The sequence below is a fragment of the Tachysurus vachellii genome, chromosome 7, assembly GCF_030014155.1.
Source record: "Tachysurus vachellii isolate PV-2020 chromosome 7, HZAU_Pvac_v1, whole genome shotgun sequence".
In the NCBI taxonomy this organism is placed as follows: Eukaryota; Metazoa; Chordata; class Actinopteri; order Siluriformes; family Bagridae; genus Tachysurus; species Tachysurus vachellii.
The window spans coordinates 7,379,880-7,406,294 of record NC_083466.1 but is presented as its reverse complement, the minus strand read 5'-3'; the positions used below and the strand labels follow the sequence as shown (position 1 = coordinate 7,406,294).

The 26,415-nt window shown below is 41.4% G+C and overlaps 1 protein-coding gene across 1 annotated transcript; it reads right to left on the bottom strand.

Moving 5' to 3' along the window:
* Positions 1 to 212: 212 nt before the first annotated feature.
* On the bottom strand, positions 213 to 26,415 carry ptch2 (patched 2). Its single transcript, XM_060873966.1, has 22 exons — positions 25,887 to 26,415; positions 24,147 to 24,339; positions 16,716 to 16,905; positions 16,532 to 16,601; positions 16,285 to 16,376; positions 13,992 to 14,187; positions 13,780 to 13,901; positions 13,222 to 13,369; positions 12,367 to 12,498; positions 12,095 to 12,250; positions 11,911 to 12,003; positions 11,642 to 11,767; positions 10,830 to 10,948; positions 9,916 to 10,667; positions 8,923 to 9,065; positions 8,639 to 8,819; positions 8,243 to 8,523; positions 7,411 to 7,548; positions 7,152 to 7,294; positions 2,981 to 3,371; positions 2,370 to 2,892; positions 213 to 2,246 (listed from the first exon to the last, which is right to left on the bottom strand). Exons 1-22 carry the CDS (start codon positions 26,022 to 26,024, stop codon positions 2,212 to 2,214), a joined length of 4,362 nt encoding a protein of 1,453 aa, XP_060729949.1. The 5' UTR covers positions 26,025 to 26,415; the 3' UTR covers positions 213 to 2,211.

The window sequence follows — 26,415 nt, the reverse complement described above, 5'->3', positions numbered from 1 at the left end:
AGCAGCCTGCTCCCTCAAATCACAAACATATCCTGTTGAGCCCCAAAACGGAGAAGGACCAAATATTAGAATTGTATTAAATATCACTTGGGTAAGATTTAAAAAGTGCGTCTCTTTCAGTGATCTGCATCATATAACATTTGACCAGGTTTTATTTAAAAAAAAAAAAAAAAAAGATAAAACAAAAAGAAAGAATACAGAACCACAATTAATTTGAGTTTTTTAAACATTTATTTTGTTAGTTGTATTCTTATTAAGGGTGACAGGAAATGATGGTCACACAGAGGTTGTGTGTTTTTTGTTTTTTTTTCTTGCACATGGGTTTCTGAAGTCAGTGTTTTAGACAACAAATAGATATTGTTCAAATCTTTAAAACGAAGAAGAAAGGCAAGGACATCTACACAAAGTGGATGGCGACAACCACACACCCCTCCTTCATTTTCCATACAAAATGTCTTTTCATCTAACCGCAAATAAAAAAGTGAAAACCTCCACTTCAACCAATTTTACACCCCCCCCCCCCCCAAACAAAAGCAACAAATAGATATTATATATATATTTGCATTTGTAATATATTTACTCTTTAAAAATATAGCATCAGTCTAGTGACTAACATCTGTACAAACTACAAAAATAAAACTTTTTTTTATATAAATAATTCATATGGCATGACATACATTTCAAAATAGAAGTACAGGACCCCCATCCCCTAGTCTTTCCTTTCTGCTATCTCGCCATGCATGTACTTCATGTACACGTATACCATTGATCGCTTGCTTGATTTTGTGTTATGTTGAATTTTTTTTTTTTTTTTTTTTTTTTTAGATTCAGTAGCTACATATTGTTGTGTTTCTAGTTCTGTCACAAAAAGCTGCCACTTAAATCTAATGTTTCCCTGGGTTTAACCTGGCAGTGTTGTGACAAGTATTGAAAAAAATCTCAAAATCCAAGAGACAGAAAAGAAGAAATACTGGCTTAAATGAGCTCTTTGAGTGATGCACTGGCCTAGATGGAGAAGCCTGCAGAAGAACAACCTAATCCACCATTGCACAGGACTTCAGCTATGTATTACCTCTAAAGCAGCAAAAAAAAAAAAAACAGCATGGTACTTTAATAAAATTCACTTTCTGAGTGACATTTGGGACAATTATAATTCAGTATTGAACATATTAGTTGACCTGCTTTATCTCTCATAGGTTCACTGTAACAAATGTGAGACTCACTGTATAGCTAATGAGCTAACATAGCTAACTAGCTAGTTAACTTAGCTAGCTTTTTTTCCCAATCTCACTGTATACAAGTGCATCAAGTGCAAAAAGAAAGAAAAAAAAAAAAATCACATGAATTCAAAATACCTAGAAGGAAATTGTCATTTGATCCTCTAGTCCTCTAGTTCAACAGACTGAAGAGATGGAAAAGTTCAAGACCATAGTCACTGTCTAATTAGCTTTACCGATGTGAACAAATAGTTTCTAATTGTATGTAAAATAACAAAGGCACAGTGGTTGCTGTAAATAAAATAAAGGTGGGGAAAATGTTTGTTAAATTAATTAATTAATCGTGACAAAAAAAATAGATTCTCCATGTTACAGTGCAATCGAAGACTATACACCATCAGGAAACACAGTGCAGTGGTGGCTCGGCGGTTTAAGGATTCTGACACTCCTTCTAAGTCGTCTTGAACAGAAGCGTTTGCCAAATGAATGCATATATATGTAATGTAAGCTGGGAACAAGCTATAGATGTCTGCAGTGTAAGAACATGTTAAGGTAATGTTACAACTTACATTGAGGAGGGGGTACTACGCATTTTCAAGGCAAATCGTCTCATCAAATATGATGTATAGCAGCAAAAAAAGAACACTGACCTTTCATTTGCAATAACCTAATATTTAACGTCTCTGAATTTTTACATAACACATTTCTTAATCTTTACAAAAGAGGAAACAAAGCCTATGAATCCTCTTATATATCTGACTCTTTCATAAGAGAATACACAAGTGATACAGTACTCTTTTAAATAGTTTTCCCCTCTTTTAGTATTAAAATATATATTTATAAATGTAGAATTTTAATCTTTTAAAATAAATCCTCTTATCTGTGAGGTTTATGTACAGTTCAGAAAGACAGAGCATAGGGACCTCCCAAAACAGCCAGAGATAGATTCCAGACAAAGGGTTTGTGGGGTTGTGGGGGTGACAATGTGTGCTGTCTAGCAGTCTTTGGCTGTTTGGGTCCATGTACCACCTACAAGACACACAAATCAAAATTAGAAACACATTTTTTCCTCTGGCTCTACATTAACACATTTATTTAAATATACAGAATGAACTAATATGAAAAGGTTATGCAAATGGTTAATAACCTTACCTAGACCCTGTTTAGCTTGATGCTGGTTGTTATTTATGGATTCCAGATCTTGTAGTTGCAAAGAGTCTCTCTTAGAAGGCTGATTAGCTCTCCCATAAGTTTGTGAAGTCCTCTTAGAGTTCTCAAAAGAGTCCAACACGCTATCCTCAAAGACCTCCTGCATCGTACCCTGATATGACCCCGGCAGATTGGGGTGCACTGACACGGTTACTGAGGCAGAGGCCGTAACCATGGTGAAAGTGTTGCTTGGCTGCTGCAGTGTATTGCCACCATGGGGCAGAGCTTTAGTCCTGTTCTGCTGTGGCCCTCTGCCTTGCTGTAGCCTGGTACCACAGTAAGTAGTCCTCGCATTAGAATATGCACTGTCATTAGGTAAAGGGTGTTGCCTAGATCCCTGGTACTCCGGCTTGTCATCCCAATGTGTGATCTGTGAACTGATGGAATTTACTGCATTCTGGGCCGTCTCACTGTTTGGATCTTTTGGACATGTTGTAGATGGAATTTCACTATAAGGTTTTACAACCTAGGAAATACAAATCATCAGCTTAGTGATCACAACAAACTAGACAGTCTTATCACTTAATTAACTTTATCCATTATAAGAAACTTACTGTGAGCTTTGGAAATGATGGGTTCTTGCTGGCCTCCAGCAGTATGTGGGAAGGTGGCGGCTGCGCAGGTGTTGTTATGTACACATTTCTGTCACAGTGCTTGTAGTCCTCATCACCAATCCCAGATGTGTTGGTTGTTTCGGAGTAGTACTCAGAGTCTGAGACTTCAGTAAAGGCCTGTCGTGGTGCTCTGGGGATGTGCCCAGCATAGTAGCCATGGTTGTTCATAATCCTAGGTATAGGCTCTGGTGAAGGACTGGAGAGGCTGTTGGCGTTATTGGCGACAATGACTTCAGCTGGAGGGCCCATGATGGATAGCAGAACAGGCAGCAATACTAAGCCATTTAGAATTCCCAGCAATGTCAAAACGGCCAGCACGGCAAAGAAGTACCTTCGGAGAAGACAAAAGCAGAATGCACATTTTACTTAACATAAACACACACAATATTAACATATGCAACCTAAAGGTGACAAGAATTGGCTATTTTCAACAAAAGAAAAAAAAAGAAAAGAAAACAGTGATTTCTATGTTTCTGCCCTCTATCTTTTCCTCCTACCATTTCCTCTTGCCATGTCTTCTCTCCTGGCAAACTGACAAAGCTAGAGAGACATTCCTATGCTCCATTTTTGGTGCAAGCACTCTGTTTTGCTTCCTCTGGGAACCCTCATCTATCACCACTGCACTGGCACTTCCTGAATAAGTGTGTTTACATTAGTGAGCGGATTCTACACGTCAGAAACACTTACCTCTTTCCAAAAACCTTGTTCTCTCTTGTAGCGTACTCTTATTAACCCCCTCGGTTTCATGACCACCAAGCTGCTGCTGCTAATGTAATTTTCCTCTGAACAACATAATACCCCATCTCTCTGAGATCCCATTTCACCTTGAGCAAGATACATCACCTCTGTATTTATGCTATGCAGGCCAGCTACTATTAGATCTCCCCACCTCTAATCCTTCCTCCTCCTTATGATCACTTTAGAATTAATCACACCACATCAGCCCAGGCCTCTTTACAATGTCAGCCTAATCCAGTATGGTCCCAGAAACTTAGCACTGACTGTTTCTTATTTGGACTAAATCTTGACCATATTATCCATATATGTAAGTGGGTAAAAGTAGTTTCTCTAAAGACAATTTAAAGCTGGCAGAAATACCACCCCTGTCCCACCACGCCAAGGCTGTCTGGAGGTGGTGAGGTATAAAGTGTCATAGTGAGGTATGAAGCCCAACAAGGGTGCAGCTCTAAGTAGGTTGAGTAAAGTGCTAAGCAGAGCTTCTACCACTGTGCTGTGTGCCCTGACTGGCATGCTAGTAGAGAGGCAGTCATAATGGGCTGCAGAGCTACAAGAATTTGCGTCTCTGGGTTTCAGCTCATGGCACCAAAGGAAAGGCTCGCCCCTCACCACAAGAAAGAGAGCATGAGAAAATTAGAGAGTGCTTCACTTAAAAGCTCAAACATACATAGACAATGCAACTCTTCTAGCTGTGGTTCAGATATCTGGAGGTAAGTAAAAGAAAAACAGAGTCTGGAAAAACAAGGATGTGGATTCTGGGACTTTAAATTGTTCCTTTTAACAATCTCTGCCACACACGCACACGCATCTTCCCTTATGTCACACCTAATAGAAGTGGACTAAACAAGCTAAGTTCTAGAACATCTGTTGGGAGCATTCATGTTTTAGAGTGGAGGTCGCTGTCCATTGACCTGTCTCTTCCTATGAGCCCATAGGTTTGTCTTGGCTAGCTAAGGACTCCCAAGCCAATAAATAAGACACTCTTTAAAAAATACTCAAAAAGATTTAAAATGGTCAGACATCCATTGCACCACTAAATCTTTATTTTGGTCTGTATTCTTTTTTTTTTGTGTTTATATTTCTAACAGTATATCGTACCTTCAGCTTAACAAAACTGCAATGACTTCACTTCATTTTAATAGAAATATACACTAAATTGGAGTTTACCATTATTTCTTCAAAGGGAAGAGTATTACTATTATTCTTCTGACAACTGCACAAGACAGGCAACTCAGTCAGGCAATAATTCTAAGCAAAACCATGACAGACTGTCTGAAGCATGTCATCTTTCAAAAAAAAAAAAAAAAACAAGGAGGAAATGGGCTCTTATTGATTCCACCTATCCTCCTTTAACCTCCCACACTCATGCCGGGCTAATTAAAAAAAAACCTAGAGCGTTCTGCTCAAGTGTGAACCATATTTGTTTGCAGTTAGCTTTGTGCACACAAAGGCCCCAATCACACCTAGCATTAACATGCACCCTGGATGTTCATTTCCCCTAATAGGTTTACAACATCATACCTAGCATTACGAACACACATACATAATTTCCTCTAGAGAAAGTCTGTCACGCACATTTATTATGCATTATTAAGCACACTACAAATGTAATATTTGTCAAGTGTTATATATAAACAGTAATATCAGACTACCCCAAACATGATATGAGTTTTTGGATCACAATGCGTCTTTGAGACGTATTTAACCCCATTTACATCTGTACTTTATGCGGACCACTTGTGATCTGATCACCCAGTATACATATTGACTAGGTGTTTTCAATGGAACTAGGAAACATGGATGCATGTTGCAATGCCCTTAACCTCTCAGATAAATGGATTCTGCTGAGGATAAGCATTTGGGGGAAATATCCTTTTGTTTGTAAGAGGCATTCTGACTCCCTATTTCCTGTATACATGAAAAGATTCGAATTCGGGATAATTGTATATTTTATAAGTCAACATTCTGAAAGTTGGGTATCATTTATTAAGGCTGAAAAAAAATACAGAGGAAGAAAAAGTGAAAAAAGTGAGAAACCGTACATGGGCCCCACTTGGGTTAGACCTCCAGAGTAGACCTAGTGTTAGGAATTCTGTTGTTTATATAAACTGTAATCTTTTCCATTCAGAGTCCGTGGATGGAAGGGGTGGCTCCTTCTGAGAGGGGCTGCTGAGCTTGTTCTGGTGTTTATTCAGTGTCCCACCGCCAGGAGATGTTTACAGGACCGTATTTATGCTACTCCCCAGCTAGAGGGCCTGCTTACCCGTGCTGTCTCTCCTCCACCCTTTCTCTCTCTCTACATCTAAACAGGACCTCCCAGTGTGAATGCCACAATGCTGGCACACTGCACCCTCCAAATGGTTTGCTCCAACTACCCTCCCCCCCACCACCCTCCCCCAACTCATTCTACTTTACCAATGTCCTAAAAGGAACCCCCTTTCCCAAACAACCAGGCTACACTGTTCTTCCTCCTCTCCACCTCCTCTTTATACAGCTTTGTCTCAATCTTTAGGGTAAAGAGGAAAAAGCAAAAAAAAATTCCTTTCACCATCTGACTTCATTCAAACTCTTGGAGAATGTCTGAATAGTTGTGGTGCCAAGAAGCCACCCTGGGGGTATTTAGATTTTTTTCAATGTACTTCTTCTCTTTTCTACTCTCTTCTTTAACTAAGCCATTTTTATGTTGTGGGTCTGTTTGAGGCTGCTCTCAAGGTTGTGGTCAAAATCCGGCAGAGTCCAGATTCAGCAGAAAAACACTGCTATTTGCTCTTTTTTTGAGTCAGACATTGAGTGAGAGAGGGAAAATAGCAGGCCAAAGGCAGTGCTCTGAGGCTTTCTGAAATTTGGTCAAGGCATTCTTGACCAGTTGAACCCATTGATGGACTGGGCAAACATCCCTCTTATGTGGTGGCCTCTTTAAGCACAGAAGCTCTCAACCGGATGATTGCACATTTGACATACTCCCCAAGAGACGGGTTCACTGTGTCACCACCCAGTGGGTATTTACATGTTTACGAGCAGCTGTTACACACCCTTGATGTTTTCTACATTTGTTCTTGTGATGAAACAACACTAAGGGACTGGTAAGGATGGCTTGAACCTCTGGAGCAAGAGTGACAAGGCCAGATGAGGAGTGAGAGATGGCCACACTTGCCCCTCATATTCTAACCCTAAACAACACATCTGTTTTTTTTTTTGCCTAAAGACAAAATGACCTAAAATTCTGCTTACATAAAAACCTGAATATATCTTCATAACTCTGGACAGTTCTCAGTATGTGTAAGTGTAAGTGTAAAAGTAAATATCAAAGCTTAATAAACAAAATGCATTGATTGTATATTCAGTAGCATCTGTAACACTGCCAGTCACTCACCTCATGATGAAGTCAAACTCAGAGCCAGCCAGCATGAGCACTCCAAGTAGAGTGGAGATTGCACCATCCATCACAGGTGCAAACATGTGCTCTAAAGCAACACATGCGCGTGTGTTTCTGTCCCCAATGGCAGTCAAGAAGCCCTACAAAAACATGGAGTAAAACAGCTAAGACTCACCTCACTATGTACATCCTGCTTACTTATTTAGAAGTTAAAGTACATAAATTCTGAGCATTGCAAAAATGTTTTCTCCCTTACCAGTGCAACATGCACAGTGAACTCCACTCCAATGCCAACAGAGGCAATAAGGATAACCACAGGAATGGCACTCAACTTGATACCAATCAGGCCCATAATGCCAAACAGCTCTACTGTCATCATAGCCAAGATAAAAACCTGAGAAAGAAGTAAAGACAGGCGTATTAAATTTGTAGCATGCCACCAATCCTGAGCCATCCTCTGTTGGGTTAAATGGCCCCACCCACCACCTTGTGTGGAATGTTTCCCAGTCATTCAACTTTACCCAAACCCCCACCCCTACTCTTCACCACCACCAAACAACCCTAACACCCCCCCCCCCCCCCAACCTCAAACTGCTTCCATTACAAACCCATCACTGATTGATGGGTTTAACAGACCAAGGTCACAAATGGACAGATCTATCCAGTCTCCAAATATCTAGACAAATGCAGTTTAAAGAAAAGGTTTTAGGAAAGCTTTATATTAGTTTAAATAAAAACTTTTACATCTCTAATTAAAATATAAAAAATGTCAGTCTAGTTTGTACATATGTTAGTTAGATCCCCCTGAACAACCTGCTCTCCATAGAGAATACTCCTGTGCGACAGTGATATTTGAATATGTGAGTTTACTGATGCCTATAGGTTAGTGTCACTCTGAATGACAGGAAAAAAATTAATTATATACTTCTTTCCCAGACAAAAAGGACATTTTACTCTCTTGGACTTATGGCCATGGATAACTGTGGTATTGTTGGGATTTGAACTCACCATATGCTCACTTTCTAAACTAACAAAATTCTTCCTGTGAAAGTAGACATAAGCAGGGGAAGGGGGAAATGTGGACTTACAATAATGCCTGCAGTCCAGAGGTTGAGCAGCAGGATAGCACACACCAGGAAGGTGCAGGCCAGCACCACACTGACAGACAGCAGGAACCAGTGGCGCAGGCCAATGTACTGCTCCCAGAAAAGGAATGGGTATCCATTGGGATAGTTTGGGATGCCCTTGTGAATAAATTCTTCACAAATTGAGCGCACACACTCAATGGCCTCAATGAAGTCTGAAGCCTGCCGAAGACCATTTAAGTAGAAGGGAAACTGGGCAAACTCCAGAGGCTCAGCAGCTGGTACTAAGAGAAAAAGACATTGAATTATATCTTAATGTGCATTAAAACATATAATGTGTACACAGAATGGTTCTACCAGATAAAGCTAAATGAGAAAGAATTTAAGGAGTACACTTACTACGTAGGTTCTCTCCGGTGGTATCATATTTGTCATGGATCCACTCATGAGGGTGGGGATAAAAATTTGCTTGTGATGCAGCATAGCCTAGTGGATCGTTACTGACCCACACAGTCAGGTAAATGTAGAAAACCTCTTGTGGGATCAGACCCTCATTATCTATCAGGCGACGAGATGTCAGCTAAACAAGAAACAGGTCTGAATGAATATTGATCTCTGCACCCTAACTGAGATTTTAGACAAAGGTTTAAACAATAAAACATTGAAGATCATTTGACACATACCTGGCTGTAATTGAATGGTTCTTTCTTAGAGCCAGTCTGAATGAGGAGTTTATAAGCTAATGCTCCATCCTCAGTACCATTGCGGTAACTGTCATGGGTGATTCTGCCTGCTGTCCAGTCAGCATCAAATGCCGCTTGTAGTCCTTTTACAAATAAAGTGTTATGTTAGCCTAAATTTAAACAACTAATGTTTGTCCAATATCTGCTTATACCATTAAATAGAAACATGAAATCACTTTACAAGCATTGATGAAATTGACTTTCTTAAGGAAATTAAATGAGTTAATACCAATCAATGCACACAAACATATAAAATAAAATTCCCCCACTCCCCAAATTGGGGAGAACCAACCAGCGGGAATCTTTAATCTCCATCATATTACAAAGCCTGGCAACAGCTGAAAAACCATTTTCCTACCATTCTTTAATTACAGAGATCTCCACACAAAAAAGGAAATCACATAGGGGACAGGCAGTGGAAATAGAAAGACCCCTTTGAACTGCCTCCAGTTTCCACTGCCTTTCAAAATAAATTTTCACTTTTAACCATCTGAACAAGCTCTAGGCTCTTCTTCTAGATTATTCTGCTTTTTCTAGTCTAAGGCCAGGTGGAGAGGTCAAAAACAGGCAAAGATAACCTCTGATCTATCCTGATCTTCCTCCCTAAGGCCAGAGTGGGAGGGGGGAAAATGACAGATAGGCTTGAACTCTCTCTGAACTCTTTCCCTTACCTGTGGTCTAGCAGAATTTCACTTTCATGTGAGTTGAAATATCTAGTCCAAAACTGTATAGATCGTTCATTTAAATAGTATCAAAAGTCTCAATAAACCAGTCTCCAGGCAAGTACATTTGTGCCTAAATCATGGCATTAATTGATTTGTATCTTGTCCAGGGAAAAATACACGCTAAGGGGATAAAATGCTCAATAACTTCACCTCACAAAGTCTTTTCTGTATGTGCCCAAATGATACAAGCAATAAGATGAGTTCTTACCTCTAAGCCAGTCATGGAAGTAGTGGAGCCACATGCGGGGTAGTTTTTGATTACTGTCTCTCACGATGTACTTAACGGAGTTGAAAGCATTGTGAAGCTGCAGGAGCTCGCGTTGAGAGTGGGCATAGTCAAAATCCTCCATTGTAACCAAGTACATGTTGTAGAAAGAGAAGTACTTGAACTGTGCTGAAATGAAATCATACTCCTTTGTGTCCCTGGGCACAATATCCGTCAAGTAGAGGCCATCATGGACCATGGTGGTACCATAGAGGCTAAGACTGAGCAGTGCCACAAATACCACAACTACCACTATCTTCGTCTCAGGCTTTAGCAGCAGTGGTGCATACTTCTCTCGGGCAAAGCGGGGCAAGTTCCACTGCAAAAAAGGCAGAGGCACGCACTCACGACCCAGTTGAGGTTCCTCTGCTTGGGCTAGCAGGTCCCGAGTGGAGCTGGAGGGCATGAATAGCTGGGAGCCATAAAGGTCAGCAGTTGGTTTGGGGTCTGGCGGTGACAGCACCACAGATGGAGGGCTGGTGGAGATCTGAGATGTTGGGGGCAGAATGGTGACAATGTGCTGACCAGCAGCATCACACTGGGTGAAAGCTTGAACAGTGGTGGTGATGTGAGTGCTGGTAGTGATTGTAGAACCAGCAAATGTGGGAGTGGCTGGGTCACGACGGTGGGTTTGGTTATCACTGGCATCAGAGAACTCCTGACTCTGGATTTGGATTACTCGTGAGGAACATGGGCTGTACAAAGATAAAAAAAAAAACATTGATGTGTGACCCGTTAGTGTATAACATTAAATAATTAAACATCTTTAAATGTATTACTGTAGCTAACTGACTGAATTGAGCTGATATATTATTAACCAGGATTTTCTGAGGTATAATGCAATCTGTGATGGCTACCTGTAGAAGCAACAGAGGATGTCCAGTCGTTTGTCCTTACGTCTATGCAAATCCAGGCTCAAAATTGCAGGGAAGATGAGCAGGACCATAGCAAAATTAAATACCACCACAACAGCAGCCTGGAAACAGTGAAAAGTACAAGTGCGATTAGAAGAAAGGCCCAGAACTTCTAAATCCACAGCCGCTGTCAACTTGATAAAAAACACTCTTCACATTCAAGCTCCCTTACTGTTTTAGTGCCTTGAGACTGAATTCTGGAAAGTAAAATATGCATCCTAAATCAAACCGCTCTACCCCTCCTTCCTCCTTCGACTCCAAACATAGTCAACAGGCTAGTGAAAGGGGACTCCCAAGGATGCGACTAGCCTGAGCAGTATTACCCCCCAAACACACACACAACCTGCCTGCCTGGGGCAGACATTATACTCCATATCACTAAAGAGTTGGACCACCCAGTGCTCACTAAGTGAGATCAGAGAAATGTGGGTTGACAGCTTGGTGATATACTGAGTATTCACTCATCCTATTACTTTCCCTTCTCTATCTCTCTCACTGACTCTGTATAAGAATCTGAGAGACAGGCTTCGTTTTTAGACAAATAGGAGCGGCCATAAATATATGGAGAGAGAAAACAGGATGGCAAAAACACTAACAAAAGCAGTCCCTTATTTATTATGCCTACCGTTCATTGACTTTTTTAGAGTACTACTGTTCATACCAGCTTAATGCATAGCTATCTTAATGTGCAGACATTTCCAGGTCTCTCACTCACGCATTCATACACACATGCACACTCACAGTTCTATCTATACCTGTAACGAGAAAGCCCGAAGAGCAGGAATGGGCACTAGGGCTGCCATGAAGAAGGCGATCATGTTGTTAATAGAGGTGAGAGCCACACTAGTGCCAGTCCTTCTGAGACAGTCTCCAGTCATTTCCTATACACACAGACACATAAAAAGGGAGCAAAAACAAAGAGTAAACACACAGTCTACATGAAGCAGCAGAAATAAAACACAATTTTTAATATATTTTAAAATCAGTAACATAGCAGTGTTGTGGTTATAAGAGAGCCACATGCCTTGAAGGGGATGTTGGAGCCAGTCTCAGTAAAAGAATGAGCCAGAAGGAACATATCATCCACCCCTATGCCCAGCGCCAAAAATGGCAGTACCTGTGAAGGATTACACCATTCTCTTTTAGAATATGTCCAAACATTTAAGTGAATCGGTGCTACACATGTTCAGGAGTGTCTGTGTGTGTACCTGTGTAGTTGCAGCGTTGAAAGACAAACCCAGCAGAGAGCATAACCCTAAGCCTGCAGCTACAGACAGGGCCACCAGCAGCACTCCAGCCAGTCCCACTGCCCCCTGACTCTTAGCACAGTCCCAGCGGAGCATGGTCACACATGCATAGGCCAGCTATACCCACATAAAAACACAAAAGTACTGGGTTATGCAAAAGCATTTTAGGTGTATATACATACTATTTATTTAGCACCTTTATAGTAACATAGTGTTTGTAACTACTAATTTACCATGAGCAGGTAACCTCCTGCTACCCTGATGACACTGACATCTGAGAAGGACTTCATGATGTCATTCAGTGTAGTGGTAGAAAAAGCGTGGACATTAGAGGAAGAGTTCTGGGGAATGCTCCCATGGACCACCTAGAAAGAGAACCCATGATTACAAAACATCAGACAACATCAACTACTAGAAGCTGGTACAAAAGTGGTAATATTACAGTAAATGGAATATTACTGTAATATAGAAAACTATATTTCATATAGTGCATTTCATAGTGTGATGACTTTCCCAGCTTTTTACCTCATGATTTAAATGCTAACAACACACCAAGAACATTACGTGAGCCCACAGGAAGTTTTATAAGCATAGAATAATGAGCACAGATGCCAGGGTCAGGGGTCAGATGGATCAGATGTGATTACCCTTCAGGCTACTCCATCAGTTCTATGAAGAGCCAACCTGAAGGGAACTAAATACGTCGGCACTTTGTTTTTACAGTGCCCTGCCCCCCTTTCTTCCAAGCTTGCTTCCTTTCTACTTCCCTCTTTTTGCTCACTGTTTCTCTTTCTCTCCCTGTAACACTTTTCCCTCATTCTCTCAGAATGCTAGGTGTCAGTTACTTCAAAAACAGCTTGTTTCTATAATTAGAAGTCTGACAGAGGCCTCCTAGGTGGACTACATTTACTACGAGGTTGAGATCTGATGGAATTCAGGCCATGTATTTTTGAAAATATACACAGAAAGTCCCCCTCCATTTTACCCATGAATAAAAAGAGAAACACCCCCACCATATCCTCTATGGCAGGTAAAGCCAAACATCCAGATAGGTTTTATAATTTAATAGCACTTGGACAGAAAAATACCTCAACAAACTTTCTCTGCCAGGACTCCAGAATGGCCGTGGCCTTATCCTCATTCCAGTTGATGTCATGGATCTCATAGTCATCCTTAAAGTGTTCATATAGCTGTTTGGGGCTCATGAGGAGAAACATGGTCTGCAAAGCCTCTGCACTGCAAAAGGAACAGGAAATAGTAGGTGAGCCACACATACCCTTCATCACATTGGTTAGGGAGGAGTCACAAGTTTGTCACTCATCCTAGCCAAAACATTTCATTTATAAAAATGAAGATGATTACTTGAATGACCATCTAGACAAAAGATTGTAAATAGTAATTTAGACATGGTGTAATCAACGCCTATATGTTCACAACTACCTTGTATATCCATTATTAATGAGATGTTAATTTTTGTCTGCAATACTGTGATATTCTCTTTGTTTAGAATTTATATGTATGGCCACTGATAGTTCTATCCTACGTTGGATTTAGAAACGTAACCCTCTATAACAAGGGGTTCTCAGAAATCAGAAGAAATTCCTCTCTCTGTGTGATTAGCCTGCATCATCATCTTCCACCCTCACCTCTGCAAAAAACCCTGTGAGTTCTTCATACGTTCCCCTAGGATCAGCTCCTCCTGCCAGTGCATGAATTTCTTTGAGAAACCATGGCAGCCACCCTGTAGTTCCATAGCAATATCTGGACTCTAAACAGGACAGTGACAAATTTAAAGCACCTAAAATTTACACAGAAGTCATTGCAATGTGACATTCAACATAAAAAAGTCTATGCTTACCTGCTGCAGGTCCTTGTTGGGTGCACTGACTGGGCAGTCGCGGTCACCGGGATTAAGACAGGGACGGTTCATGTAGGCATGGCCTACTTGAGCCTTGTCCAGCATCTCCTTAAAACCTTCTAGTGAGGTGAACTGGCTCAATTCCTCCATGAGCTTTAGAGGGTCCAGATTCATCCATTGTATGTCAGGCATTCCACTAAAGAAGACAGACAACATACATGAAATTTCCTATATCATATAAATGTCAGTATTCATTTCTGGATGTCTGAACACACAGCTCCAGTGTCACCCTACAGCTGACTTAACACCATCACCACTCAATACTGCCTGGTCTCTAGGATGGACAGCACTAGATTCTTGCTGGTTTCATTTGGGCCACAGCCACAGTATAAAGTAGCGTTTATTATCCTATTACATGGCTAGGGCATAAAGCGCTGGCAGGCCATGGACTCCAGTATCTTAAACCCTGTACACAGAGTCATAACAATTACCTCTGCCTCCCAAACATCTTGATAAGATGCCAAGAGCATTCGTGGTGGGTCGAGCTCTCCACTAACCCATTCTATAGCTGATGCTTGCCCGGCCTCTGGCTAAAGACTCTAATCCACAGCCTCCTACTCAATACCAAAGAGCCCCATTTGAATCTACATTTGAAATAATGGGAAAGGACTACGCTGTATTGAGATGTCTAAAGGCTATATTTCAAGATCCATATTAAGTGAATGAGGAGGCATCTCATCATGGCCACTGTAATAAAATGTTCTTTGGATTCACAATTAATCTTACCATACTGGCACCTTTGAACACAGTTTGAACTCTTTATAAGTGGTCAAGATGAAGCAAGTGAGAATTACTCTCAAAAAGTGGTATCGTAGTCTTTTCTATTGAAATGATGCAAACGTAGATTAATATATGAACCTAAGCGAGTGTGTGTGTGTCGGCCAGGTCTTTCAGAATGGCCAGTGCTGACTGGAGGAGAGAGAGAGGGAATAGTGTCCTAACACTGGGCCCAATCTCCAATAACTCATGAAGAGTAGCTTCAAATAAAGCTTTGCCTCTCCCATTCCCACATACCAAGCGCCTTTGCTCCTGCCTGCAAAGAGAGCCTCCTTTATCTCCTATTTTTTGCTTGAGTGAACTGGCCTAGGTCCTTTTGTTTTTCCATAGATTGCTGCTCTTTGTTCTGTCAAGTTTTTCCTCTCTCTCTCTCTTTCTCTCTCTCTCTCGCTCTCTCTCTCTCTCTTTCTCTGTGTTTAAAACCTTCAAATTTACTGAAGTGCAAGGAAGTAAAAACATTAGTTTCACCCCTAGCTCCATGTACACATGGAGAAAGACGAAGGAAAGAAAATCATTTGTTTGGTAAAGAAAAAAGAATACACTAAGCCCTAAAATTTAGAGGCAGTGGCTGGAGCTCTGAAATTTGCAAAGGCCCCTTAAGGGAACTGCAAATAGCAAAAACACATGTCCATCTATTGCATGTACATCAATGCATAATGTGATTACAATTTTTAAACCAATAGATATCAATAAAAACTGACAAAAGCAAGGGCAGTTCATATTCTTCCTGTCCAACCATTATGCCAAACATGTTAACTTGAAGAAATAGGTGCATAGATCAAAGTTTGCTGTAAATTTCTTGCATGCTTCTCTCTTTCTCTCTCTGTGACCAAGACTTGAATAATGCCCATTTTATTTGTTGGACAACTTACAGCTCAGAACCCAAGTGATTACCATGAGAATGCACAGTGTTACCCAGTGCTGACAAAGCTGGGGCCCCCTCACTGATGGACACTCAGTCGTAAACCCAGAGAATGCTTACCATTGTTTGACCAAAAGCATACCCCCTCCACCCGCCTGGACACCCAACCCCCGCCTCCTACCAACCCAGCAGCAGCCACTGCTTCTGTTCCTCCCTCTGTCCACTATCCATGAGGGCTTCTTTTGCATTGCTTTGATAGCAGGATGTGTAAAAAAAAATGGAAGGAGTCCCATCACAGCTCCGATGACAGCACAAGTTCAGGTGATGATGGAAGCAAGCCCTAGCTTATCAACAACCTAAATGGGGCTTTTGCTTGGAGCTTGATGTTGGAGTATGTCACAGATAGTGTTGCTTGGGAGGGGGGCTCTTGTTAACAGAGCGTATGTAACATTGAGGTCAGATATGCCCAGGTCAGATATGCCAGTCGAGGTTAACTTTTGCTGCATGAACTGAGATATGCTATGTATGTCTAGTATGTGTCAGTATGTTTAAGTACATCTGTTTGTGTGTGTCAGATAAGAGGGTCATACTTACGGTAAGTAGGCTGAGCCACCCTGCAGTTTGGAGCCCTCCCAGAAGCAGTCCAGTGGGGTCACAATCATGCAGGGGAAAAGCTTGTCAATCATCTAAAATGAAAATGAGCAATTTTTGTAAGGTAGATATTCACCATTACACAAAGTCTATAACAAAGGACTGTTTAAGAGTGAGCCATAATATTGTTGATATGTGCAAATGTAAATAATCAAGGAATCAGTGTGTAAATGTCATAATAGTAACATACCCTCTCAATCATGACATTTTCTATAATTGGGACTCCAGATTTGAAGCATATTTTGTTAAGATCCCATGATCTGTGGAAAGAAATTGGTTGAATAGTCATACATTTAATGATGCAACTACTGTACCAAAATCTAAAGTCTGTAATTGTTTATTAAATAATTATCCCAGAATCTGGTGGCACTCACTTTCCATAAAGAGACACCTGGACTTTGCTGGCAGACACAGCTGCCTCCAGGTGGAGCAACAAAGCTTCCTGGGTAAGAATATTGGTTCCTTCCTGTTTGGGTGTCTGAATAAGCATCTGTGAAGTGAACACTGCCTCTTCTCCTTGCTTTTCCTTTGTGTAGCGCAATTCCCTGCTCACCCTACTGCCAGCTAAAAGAGTAAAAGAGAGAATGAAAAAAGGTAAGATCAATTAGTAGGGGACTCAATTAGAAGATGAGGTATCAATCAATAGATATTCAGTACTAAAGACAGACGGGCATTCATGCTGGGTTTGCTTGCTTTTCTTCCCCCAATTCCAACTCTTCAGGTACATGGCAAAACAGACATGCTATTTTAGGTTAAATGATGCTAGATAGATATGTGAATTCTCAATATGCACCAGGCTTATTTACGCTGTGCAATGTTGATTTTCATATGTATCTTACATCCACCTGATCCAAGAAACATATGTGAGGGTCAATGAGACACTCTGGCTGGAAAAGAGAGCCAGGGTTGTGTAAAGTATATGACACCACTAATGCTGTTCCACCAAGCTAGAAAGGCAGGACTTTGCAGAAGATCCATTGTAAAAACTGTGAGTGGCTGGAACATACGGGCTAGCCTGTGCCCAGTTCTTAGCCAACCTTGCCACCTCACTATTCAAAGGACACACTAAGCCTGAGTAGCCTGACCAAAGATAGAACAGTAATCAGTAATCAGTAATCCCCAGCAATCAGTAAGTCAGCCCACATTTCAGAGGCTTAAAAAAATCACCCACATCATGAGAGACACAAAGTGGCCATAAATGGATCTGGATGTATGGAAATACAGTGAGTTCTAAACAATTTGTAAGCCCGTCAAACCCAGGATCTAGTTCCTGGTACCGTGGGCATAATTCTCATGACTTTATTCCCAAGCTGTTATATGAACACAAAATGCTCTCAATATGGATGGACTTGATAGCGTCCTGGTTTGAAAGCCAGCATACCCTTACAGAAGTTTTGTAGAAGCAGTCTGTATTCATGTGTGTGAGTGTGTGGGCATAGAGAACAAAAGCTGATGGCTGGACCTAACTGGGGGAATAGAAGAAAGAAAATACAGGCAAAAACACTGTTCATTTGGTACACAGACCTGAAATGAAAGACATCAAAGGGAGCTGAGAGAGATCTAGAGTCCAACCCCCTAATTAACGAAGGCGGTGGTGAAAAGAGTGCATGGGGTAGAGATGGTTGTGCCAACTCCTCATGAAACACAGTGGCCCAGATCAGAGCCTGTCTGTATGCCTTTCCACATCCCAGTACTTGATGACAAGCCTGCAGTGACTGGTTAACAAGCTATGCTTTGCCTCCCGCACATCACACAGGTTTGGTTAACTGAGTAAACGTCTTGCTTATCCTGCAGTTGTAAGTGACTATAAGAATACTTCTATGACTAGTCTTTAGGGAGAATGTATAATGTCAGTAAATAATAATGCAATAATACAAAATCCAAGCTATTGAACACACAGCAGTGGCTTTAACTGCATGACTGCAAACAAATTGATTACATGCACAAAACATTCAGTATACTGCTCATTGATTGTCACTGGAAATTCTCATGCAATTGGTTTACATTACTTCAAACATTCTCCATAGTACTTTCCATGTACTGATGCTTTTGCAAAAGAGAAATGTGTGCTTGATTTTATTATTATTTTTTTTGTCTTGCTGTTCAAGATGCCATGTTCACATTTAATACATTCAGACATCTGCAGGAATCGAGCTTCAGTCCTTGGGCCTGTAATTACAGGGGCTCCTGAAGTAAATTATAGCTATTTGTGTCTGGTTCCTCCCATCTGGACCACCCAGATAGAGGGCCGAGTGAGAGCTGTTGCTCAGCCAGTCTCCAGATGGGAGCTCTGCTCTGCTCTCCTGCGCTCTTTCTTTCTCGCTCTCTCTCTTTCCACCCACCACTGCTATGCACTTAAAGAGACAGGAGCACAAATACTTTCACAGCCAGAAATGCAGCCACAGGGAATGGGAGGAAATGGGCAAAGAAGCTGGAATACGTATTTGAGAATGGAGAAGTTTTAAGTGCTCTACTGCTATACTGTTTTCAGGGATAGGCTTTCAGGAAACTGGGCTTTGCTGTAAAGAGTTTTACCTAACTTCCCATTACAAATCAGTTCAGCCCTAAGGAGGGAACTATAAAGAATTTTAGTAGACAGAAAGTTAATTCATAGCAGTGAAAATGAAAATGACTGTATTAACGTACGATAAATGCCAATGTGTATCGATCCATCAGTAGCCTCTCTTTTGCTCTCTCTTTCTCAGGCTCAGTACCTCTTTTGTGTGCCCCATCATTTTTCACAGCCCTGGGAGTGACATCACCACCACAGTCCAATTATCCACCAGGAGGGTCCAACCACTGCTCTCCACCAGAAAAACAAACTAACCTCAATATCTTGTAAACTAATCATTTGCTTATCTACTGCCCCACATTTTCTCCACTGTAGAGGAAACACCAGTGCTAAAAGCTAAATCCACTCTAATCTCTAGGACGGCCGTTGTTACGGCTTGAACTACGAACAGGACTGGTGTGAGGGCCTATATTCCCAGCAGGCAGTCTGAAAATTAAAATGTAATTTAGCATGGAGAAGAAGCACTATTTCTCCATGGGTCAGCCCTTCCATCCATCCACTCAGCAAGCAATACAGTGTTATAGAGCGGGACACCAAGCATGACAAAAAACAGTCAACTACCATAAATTAGAAGATCCTGATAAACTATAATAATGCCTCACTATATTTATACTTGAAGTAATATTTGTAAACTGTGCTGAAAAAAAATACTGGTCATTTGACCAGGACAAGAATGTGTGTGTGTGTGTGTGTGTGTGTGTGTGTAACAGTTGCAAATGCTGCTGTAGTGTGGAGTTGCTGGCACTGAGTCCTCACTCCATTATACCAGGCCACCTTCAAAGTGTTGTGGACCAGATTAGTGGGATTAGGAGGCCACTGAAAAGACCCATGCTGATTTGGAGGAAGTCCCACAAGGAAGAGTGCTGAAAGAGACATTTTTACCTGGTTCTGCCACCCAAGAAAAAACTAGAATACTAATATGCAAGTGAGTGCCAGCAAGCACAAACACGTACACCAGCATATAAAAGCACCAAGCAGAGACCTAGTCTATTTGTCATCTACACTCTTTGCCATTGACTCATCTTATCCATTCCAAGCTCTTTGTATCTCTTTCTGAAGGCACACTGTGGTGGCAAAAGGGTAGGTTTTGGCCAAAGTACAATTGTTTTTAGTCTCTGCAGCTCTACAACTCTCAATCACAGACTCCATGAATGGGACATCAATGAAGGAGCATTTGTGCCCTTCACTACCGCCCCTATGTGAGATGGAGATGGCGCCACCTCTGGCTCACCCAGAACTGAGGCAAGGGCATGGGGAGATTCAGTGCACGTCTTTGTCACTCTCGTTTTCAGCCCTTTTTATATGTTTCCCAACAAACAGTGAAAACTAAAGAGAGAAACCCACTCAACAAAAACAAATGGATCGAGACATTTCCCAGGCAGCTGAAACAATGTGTAAGAAAAGGGAGGGATGGATTCACTTTACCTAAAGAAACGTTCTTAAGGGTGTTTCCGTCAAGTGTTTTGTTCACTACAATTTTTTTACTAACTAACACTTTGATCTAATTTTTTTACTGAATAAAATAGAACCGAAAAGAAATCAAGACAGATTACGAAATCTAAGACCCTGTTACTATCTATTCAAACCTGAGGCTTCTGTCAGCATTGATATAAATTTCCACTAGTGCTGGCATTTAGGTCCTGGCCATTTCCATATGTATAGCCAGGCCTGTACTAATTATGCTAATCATCCCTAGTGTTGGCTGCTGTGGAAAAATGCCCACATTAGGCACTCCAGTGGCTGCTAATGCAGCTTAATGTGTAGTTGAAACATACATTCATCCCATGCTGAAAAGCAAAATTTTTCCACATTGCTGGTCTTATTCAGACTGGAAATGAATTTACTGAGCCCATGAGCCATTTTTTTTTATCTCAAGTTCGGAGATTTTTTTTTCACTCTAGCTCAAGAATTAAACATACAAAAATTAGGTTATATAATTTTTTTTTAAATAGGAATCAAAATTCTAGATATTGTCTACACATAAAAAATAGACAGTCTCTGAGCAGCTTAATATAATGCGAGATAGAAAGAGCACATGGATAACTTACAGTCCTAAAGAGGTACAGCAAGATAAAATAAACCATCCAAGCAAATAATGCAGCCTTTATAGGTCTTCATCAGTTTTTAAATACAGTTTAATTATGAAAACCGTCTCGCTGACATGAAGGGCCAGTTCTTTCGTTTCAAAATGACTAGCAGAGCAGTACTAGGGAAAAGGGAGGCCTGCTGAATTGAGTATTCAACTCATAGGCTGTTCTAGAAGAACGAGGGCTGGGAGTCTGGACTGTGGTGGATGCATGTAGGGGGTTGGGAAATGGAAGGGGGTGGGCTGAAATAAACATTTTCAACTGACCCACGTTGACTCTGGCCTTGTTTGTTCTTTCGACTGGTGAGGTCCGGGTTTCTGCAGTATGAGTTTATTTGTGTAGCTGGGATGCTGCGACCTACCATTCACATCCAATAATACTACACAGTGTGTTCCATCTCTCAAAGCAGCTGCTAAATAACTATAATTTCTAATTGTTACACTTACTTGGGCTTTTTTGTTTAGATGACTGTTTCAGAATGCAGAGCATCTTACTTTCATCCCTCTGGCATTTTGCAAGGTCTCTAGGTGACACGTAGAAAACTTGCATGTGGAAGGTCATTCAAGCTAAAGTGGTTCTTCTACATCCGTGTTCTTCCTCAGTTTGTGGTGACTTTAAAAATCTCAGTCAATCTTGCTACCCAGAAAGCCTTGCTCTCTTTTTTCCATAATGTTTGCACAGCTTGCTTGTGTTGCCTATGTCTGTCAAGCACACCAAAACTGTGTCAAGACAGATGAGATGAATTAACCTCGGCTTGTGCTCGAGTACACAAACATCTTTTTCTGTTTAACAAATGGTGCTGTCCTTTTAATCCAGTGGACGTTTTTGTAGGTTCTAACTATTGAACATTTAATTCTTAACAACCCTTCCAAAGATGTTTCTGTTAGTCATGTGACTGTGCATGAATACACGTCAGTCTTCCCAAGTAACAGCAATGGTATGGCTTGTCAATAACAAGCTGTTGTTTATCCTTCCTTCTGAAAGAGAAACAGACTTACATTCTCTCATGGCTTGCTATATGATTAAAACAAGATGGTGGCCCACCTCAGAGAGTGAAATGACTCCTACTTCATTCTCCTAACAAATTATCTTCTGGAAGAAGTACACACGGTGCTAAAGTTCCAATGTGAAGAACGTTTAAAGATAGCTTCGATAAAACACTGCTGTCCCCTGCCTCCAACCCTTCACCCCACATTCTACTTTATTACCCCCCTTTTCTTCTTACTGACAATGGGGACCAGCTCACACTTTCCCAAGCCATCAGCAATGACCTCAGCCCCATTCAACCAAGGCAGACATTTTTTTTATGTCATAAATATAGTAAACATTCCTTAAAAAAAAAAAGGATAATTGCAAGGGGCATGTTAATGATATAAGCACAAATTTCAGTTTACCAATTAAAAACATTGCTGACATATCAAACCCCTATCAAAAAGTATATGTAAACACTGTAGCTGTAGTGACTGACACTGAGTACTACCGAATTAGGAAGGGACAGGAAGGGAGTATTCACTCAGTGAGTCGAAAAACAAAACAGAGCACACAGGCTTTCTTGGGTTTCTCAAAGTCCCTCACATTCTGTGGTCAGTCTTCTCACATCATTTGAGGGATGGTGGAAGCAGTCACAGATGCCCGGGTGGTCCTGGTGGCCAGAGTGACATTTGGGTGGGGGGCAAAGGTTGGGGTGAGGGTGTAGCTGTGACAGCCTTAGGGTATATGATGTTGTGGCAGATGATTCCAAATGCAATGGCGGACAAACACGAGCCTTTTATGTTCTTTTACAGACAGCATTCTCATGCTGCGAAAACAGTGCTATCACAAATTATCCATTCAAAATTTCTTTTCTTTTGTCTGTATGACTTTTGTGTTTGTGTGTGTGTGTGTGTGTGTGTGTGTGTGTGTGTGTGTGTGTGTGTGTGTGAGAACTAACCTCTCCATGTTACCAAACCACTTACTCTCCATTCAGTGGTGAGCAGCTTTCTCAATGGGCTATTGGGGGAAACAACGCAAGCAGAAACTTTAGTAACATGGGTCCTTCCTCTTAAAGGCACAGCGCCCTGCTACAGCATCTGCGATTGTCTGTGAGTCCTGTGTTTTATTTATGTCTGCTTTCCATAGGTACTCTAATTTTGTGACAAACCATGACAACTTCCTCTGCATGGTCCAAATACTCAGCATACAACATATACACACACACAAAATATATATGTGTGTGTATATACACATACACACACACATATATATATGAAACTCACACTTCCACATCACAGAATCATGCACTATTAAGTTACTAAAACTAGGTATATAATATGTTTATGGTGACTCCCTGTGTCAGTGTATGTGTTTATGTCCTTATGTGTGTAACAGGTGGGTAAACTTCAGCTGTATTCTTTTTTTTTCCTGTCGCTTGAGGAAAAGGGTGCCTTTATTGTTGAATGGAATCCAAGAATAGTTAAGGACCACACAGAGAGCCCAAGGGGGGGAGGGGTCAGTGCCTCCAAGATGGCTAACAATTCACACAGCCCATCTGTGCAGGGGATCAGCACCACTGCGAAAGCCTAGGGGGCTTAGAAGGAATTTGGCAGTGTGAAAACCAAATAAAGATGCCCTAAAACGCAGAGATAAGTGAGGCGTGCAGAAAAGACGTCAAATGAGGAAGGAAAAAAAAAAAACACAGTGCAAAGGCAAACAATACTGCCTGATGGGGAGAGAACAAGAGAAGGCTTGCATGTGCTAGGAAAAAAAAAAAAGAACACTACTTGTGCGTGACAGAAGATATGGAATTCCTGAGCCCACAGCCCGTGTTCAAAGACCTAGCTACTGCACACTGCAAGCCCACAGAGTGGCTGGTGGAAAAAAAACCTCCCAAGAACTGTACAGCTAGAAGCAAAATCTAATTTCCATTCAGGACCCTGCTGTCTGTCAGCTTGTTTGTAGAGCAGTAAAACAGGGAAGCTTCTCCAAAAATAGGCAGTGAAGCATGAGGAATGGTGTGCATGGTCAGATGGTGCTGTCTCTCTCTTTTCCTGGACCCCCCACGACTTGACACCAGAATGCAACACTCACAAACAAGTTCATTTGGCTCATGGATACAATCCCCAAACATCCCAGCCAAAAAAAACCAAAAGGCAAAAGAATGGACTCACCTTCCACCCATAGCTGTTCAATGTCTGTCTCAATGGCGGCCACGCGCAGGCCAACCGAGAAGGCTCCAAATACGAGGAGTCCAATAAAAAGCACTTTTCCACAGTGTCGCTGAATATGACAACCCAGAGTAAATAGGAGAGCCTGGAATCTTGCCCGGAGCCACAGCGGAGCTTTCTGACCCGCAGCCTTCCCCTGTGACACAAGACAGGAACACTTAGTCACTTGGTCCATAGATAATTATTTCAGATTCACAGCAATGCCACACAAAGCCTGGATCGGTAAACAAAAGCAGGCATTCACACTGTGTGTACTTATATACATACATTTATGTTCTTTATATTGAAGAAGAGAATTATTTATTGAGAAGAAATTGAATTTCTGTCTAATTTGCCAGATATAGGCTATACATTCATCTGAAAGAATATGATCATCGCAATTAAAACATATAAATAACAAGCAAAACATGCATTTCTGTTTGTATTAAACCATAAGAAACTGTTTTGTGTCAAGCAAAAATTTGACACAAAACATATTTCTATATTTGTATTTCTACTGTACTGTCATATTATACTCATTACAAATTGGGTTTTCCTGCTTTGTTTGTATGTAGTTCACACTCAGTAATAAGTGCAGGCTTATGCTATCATGAATCCGAACTGACCTGGGTTAAATGCTGAAAGCCCTCTCTGAGCTAAATGTTATTGCATATCTTGATAACTGGAATGCTGACTAAACTGCCCAATGAATAAAACACCGTGCTATGGAACCGCTCCACAAACCCAAAGCTCCTAACTGACCACCTTGCAGGACAGGCACTTTTTAACCAGCAAGTAATCAGCGCCTGTATGACTATTTGGCTTCGAGGAAACGGAAATGGCTATTTTGAACTATCCAGTTTCATGTGCCAAGCAATTCAAATGTCACAGCTTGATGTGGACCACACACATGCACTGCATACGCTATGTGGGAGCAACTTTCATTAAGTATTCCATTTCTTGTTTCTAAAAGCTGACTGAATACAACCTAAAGAAAGGTGTTCGTTTTAACGATTAGAACCAGTGTCTCTTTTTTTTAGGTGTATTATAAATTATTACTTATGTGAAAAAATTTGTTTCAGTCTAAGACCTTTTTCACATTTATATAAAACACAGCCATCTCTGTTCTCTGCGTAAACACATTACAGTGTGTGTCTAAGACTAGATATACTACTACACTGTTATAGAATATATTCTTTTATTGCCCCTTTATAATAATAAGTATATTACTAAAGTCTAGATTAAGGTAATAAAGTGTAGATCTGGTACTCAGTCAAAGGAAGAATTTTCTTCTAGGTAGAATTCCTTACTATGCTAAAGCCTGGCTGCTGATGTGTTGGAGGATATTAAAGCTCTACTGTGTCAGTTCCACAGCTTCATTAGTGACTGTCTCTTGAGGTTTTGTTCCATCACTACTGCTTGCTCAGAGCTGAGGCACCCACATCTACCTGCAAATGAATGAAAGCTTACTTTTCATTCATACATCTCACAATCGCAGTCAAGAAATCACACAACACAAGACGCAACATAGCTGAAGCCGGTCCCGTTATGTCACTGTGCGTCCTGCGTGAGTGCATTTATTTACACACTAGTTTCTTCTCACTTCTAAACAAATCGACAGTGCAGAACAAGCGCAAAAGGACTGTAAGCGTTTGAAATTCCCCACGCGTGAGAAACCTGGAAGTGAAGAAAGTTTGCGGTCACCTTAGCGATCTGTTTGAGCGCAAACGCGGCATTGCAGTAACTGGGTCTGCGGGGGAGCTCCGGGTTACCGGAGCGCGTGGAGCTCGGGGGGAAAACTCCAAACTTGTCGGCCCCCGTCACTCTGGGAGCCGAGGCCATAGTCCAAACGAGTCGACGAAGAGTCGAACAAAATTAAAGTGAAGCGCTTCAGTAATCCGTGAGCAAGAGCGAGCGCATCCGCAGCGCACGGTTCCGGAGATCGGTGTGTTCTAATGTTCCGCTGAGCCGAGCTCCTTCTGCACCATGCCAACATTATGGGCTCGAATCCGTGTAGATCCTTCGGTCTTCATTCGGCTTTCTTTATGCCTTGCTGTCTTTTCCTTTCCTTCTCAATCAGAAGAGAGAGAGAAATAGAGAGAGAGAGAGAGCGGTGCGGTGCGAGCGGCTCTTTCCATCGAGTGTGACCGCGCTCTCGCAGCACTTGAACATTTGGAGGAAGGCAAAGCTCTCGGTCGAGGGTGAAAAAAAGCGCTTTGGTTTTGATGGAGCA